This window comes from Geospiza fortis, unplaced genomic scaffold, assembly GCF_000277835.1.
Source record: "Geospiza fortis unplaced genomic scaffold, GeoFor_1.0 scaffold855, whole genome shotgun sequence".
Lineage (NCBI taxonomy): Eukaryota > Metazoa > Chordata > Aves > Passeriformes > Thraupidae > Geospiza > Geospiza fortis.
The window spans coordinates 79025-82685 of NW_005054684.1; the positions used below are offsets into that span (position 1 = coordinate 79025).

The 3661-nt window shown below is 52.7% G+C and overlaps 1 protein-coding gene across 1 annotated transcript in view; it reads left to right on the top strand.

Annotated features, from left to right (window-relative positions):
* Window positions 1-705, top strand: part of LOC102034651 (tetraspanin-15-like) — a 16718-nt gene extending 16013 nt beyond the window's left edge. Inside the window, exon 9 of the mRNA XM_031065116.1 lies at window positions 1-705. Coding sequence (XP_030920976.1) covers window positions 1-705 — 705 coding nt within the window.
* The last annotated feature ends 2956 nt before the right edge of the window (window positions 706-3661 follow it).

Consider the following 3661-nt stretch of genomic DNA (forward strand, 5'->3'; position numbering starts at 1 on the left):
TGCTGGTGCCTGCCCCGGGAGGGCGGCTACGGGAACAGCGGGAGCACCGGGAATAACGGGAACACCGGGAATGACTGGAATAACGGGAACAGCGGGAGCACCGGGAATAACGGGAATGACTGGAATGACTGGAATGACGGGAACAGCGGGAACAGCGGGAGCACCGGGAATAACGGGAATGACTGGAATGACTGGAATGACGGGAACAGCGGGAACAGCGGGAGCACCGGGAATAACGGGAATGACTGGAATAACGGGAACAGCGGGAGCACCGGGAATAATGGGAATGACTGGAATGACTGGAATAACGGGAACACCGGGAACACCGGGAATGACGGGAATGACAGGAACAGCGGGAATGACAGGAGCACCAGGAACAGCGGGAACGGCAGGAGCACCGGGAATAACGGGAACGACTGGAATACCAGGAATGGAGGGAATAACGGGAATACCGGGAATGACTGGAATACCGGGAATGGAGGGAGCACCGGGAATAATGGGGACAATGAGAGCACCAGGAATAACGGGAATGACTGGAATACTGGGAATGGTGGGAGCACCGGGAATAACGGGAATAACGAGAGCACCGGGAATAATGGAGACAGCTGGAATGGCGGGGACACCGGGAACAACGGGAGCACCGGGAATACCGGCTGGGAGGAGGAGGAGGAGGAGGAAGGAGCCGCTTTCCTCTGCAAAGTGTGAAGAGCACCCAGACTCGGACTTGGAGCAGAACTGGAAAAAATGGGATTTTTCCTCTCAGGTGCTGCATTTTCTGTGGGAAAACTGTAAAAAAAAAAAAAAAAGGGATTTTTGTTCTCAGCTCCCATTGGGAAAACTGTAAAAAAATTGGGGTTTTTTTTATTCTCATCTCCCATTGAGAAAATGGGAAAAAATGGGATTTGAGAAAATGGGGGAAAATGGGGTTTTTCCTCTCAGGTTCTGGATTTTCTGTGGGAAAATTGGGAAAAATTGGGGTTTTTTTATTCTCAGGTCCTGTTGGGAAAAGTGTAAAACAATGGGGTTTTTCCTCTCAGGTTCTGGATTTCCTTTGGGCAAACTAGGGTGAAGCGGGATGGGATTTATTGATGTTGCTGTAAAAGGCTGCAGGGAGCGGGGCCAGCCCTGAATTCATGGGGTGGAAGGGAGAACGTGGAATTGGGAACAATTCCAGGGGAAATCCTGACCCTAAACCCGCCCCCAAATCTCTCTTTGGGGAGCTCCACCCAGGCTGGGGCGACCTCCTGGGGGCTGAGCCTGGATCTCCAGGGGGTTTGGGATCATCCCACTGAGGGGATTTGGGATCATCCCAGTGCTGGATTTGGGATCATCCCAGTGCTGCATTTGGGATCATCCCATGGATGGAGGTTTGGGATCACCCCACTGAGGGGATTTGGGATCATCCCACAGCTGGGTCTCCCTGCCAGTCCCTAAGCTCCAGTCACAGAACCAGAGCAGTTCCCTCCCGAATCCCCCACAACCGATCCAAAACCCACAGAAAAATCCCCCACGGCCCCGCAAACCCCAACCCCACAGCTTGGGGTGGATTTCCCACATCCCAGCGATCCCACACGGAAACCCCACCCCGCTGTGGGGCCGATCCCGTGGGCTCCCCCCTCCCTGCCTGCCCTGGAGCTCCCGTGATGCTCCGGCCGCGATCGATGGATCGGCATCGGGGCCGGCGCTCGCTTTGGGGTCGCTGGGATGTTGGCAAGAGCAGCTCTGGCTCCTGACAGTGCTGACTTCACTGACCCCACAGCCTGATCCCAAATCTCTCTTTGGGGAGCTCCAGGTGAGTTGGGAAGGGGAAGTTGGGTTTTGGGATTTCGCGGGATCGGGGCCGGCGCTTTGGGGTCGCTGGGAGAGCAGCTCAGACTCCTGGCAATCCCAGCTTCCCCTGACCCCACAGCCTGATCCCAAATCTCTCTTTGGGGAGCTCTGGGTGAGTTTGGAAGGGGAAATCTCCCTTTTGGGGAAATCTGGTTTTTGGGGTTTCTTGGGATCGGGACTGGCACTTTGGGGTCACTGGGAGAGCTGCTCTGACTCCCAGCAATCCCGCTTTTCCCTGACCCCACAGCCCGATCCCAAATCCCTTTTTGGGGAGCTCCGGGTGAGTTTGGAAGGGGAAATCTGGATTTTGGGGAAATCTCCTTTTTGGGGTTTCACGGGATCGCGGGCAGCGCTGGGTTTGCTTTCCCTGCCCGGATTTCTGTGGAATTCCAGTTGGGTTTTCAGCTCTAATTCCTGCTCCCGGTTGGGTTTTAGGGATTTAGGGGGGGAAAAGCTCCATGTGGGAAAAATCCCAGATTGTCCGAGCCCGGAATCGATCGGGAGCTTCCATTTAACCGTGCCTAACAAAGCCTGGCTTTACCCCGGGGGCTCTTTGTGCTTCCACCTCATCCAGATTCCCAAAAAAATCCCATTTTATCACAGCTGGAGGGATTTGTACCCCAATCCATCACCCTGGAACCCCAACCTGCTGGGATTTCCTGGGGATTGGGATCCTTTATCTTTTAAAGGGTCATTTTTAGAGTAAAACTATTCCTGGGGGCGTTTTCCTGCTTTTTCTGCTTTTCCTGCTTCCTAAAATGCTCAGGGTTCACCCCGGAATGTTTTTGGCAAGCCAAGGCTCATGGATGATGTTATCCCTAAAACTGCCCAGCCTGGGGATTCCCTCCAGAGGAAAAAACCCTAAATTTGCTTCCCCTTAAATTAAATCAATCCTGCCAAAAACGTCGGATTGACGGAAAAAAACCCAAATCATGGAAATTTAATTTAAATCTAAACTGGGATGGGACTGGAGCTGGACTGGGATTTACTGGATTTGAGTTGGACTGGGATTAACTGGATTTGAGTTGGATTGGGGTAAACCAGATTTGAGCTGGACTGGGATAAACTGGATTTTTCCAGGTGAAAGGGAATATCCCCCACTGGGATAAACTGGATTTGAGTTGGATTGGGGTAAACCAGACTTGAGTTGGATTGGAATAAACTGGATTTATTTTGGACTGGGATAAACTGGATTTGAGCTGGTTTGGGATAAACTGGATTTAATTTGGACTGGGATAAACTGGATTTAATTTGGACTGGGATAAACTGGATTTTCCCAGGTAAAAGGGTCAGGAATCCCCGCCCTGCCAGCCCCAGCAGCTCCGGCCGTTCCCGTTTTTGAGGTTTTTGGCCGGATTTGGGGTTTTTCTCCCCGAAAGAGCTGGAAAATGCGGGAATGCCGCTCGGGATCGCCCTCCGAGTGACTTTGGGAGCATCGACCGGGCGGGAATGGAAACAGAAACAGCCGCGCCCGGGCAGCCGAGTGTGAAAGGCAATCGCTGGAGCTCGGCTAATTAGGGAGCCGTTAATTAATTCATCAGCAGCGTCCCCGCCGGGATCAAAGGGGGAAACGGCTGGAAGTGGAAAGGAAATGTGGGATCAGGGGTGGGGAAAGGAAAATTTGGGGTGGGAAATCCCTTTGGGATGTGTGGGGTCACCCCAGAATAATGGGAAATTCCAGGGAAATGTGGGATCAGGGATGGGGAAAAAAGTGTTGGGGTCACCCTGGAATAATGTGGGGCTCTGGAATTCGTGGGAATTTGTGTCGGGAATTCTGCCAGGCTCTGGAATCTGGGGAAATTTGTGTCTGGAATTGTGTTGGGAAATCTCT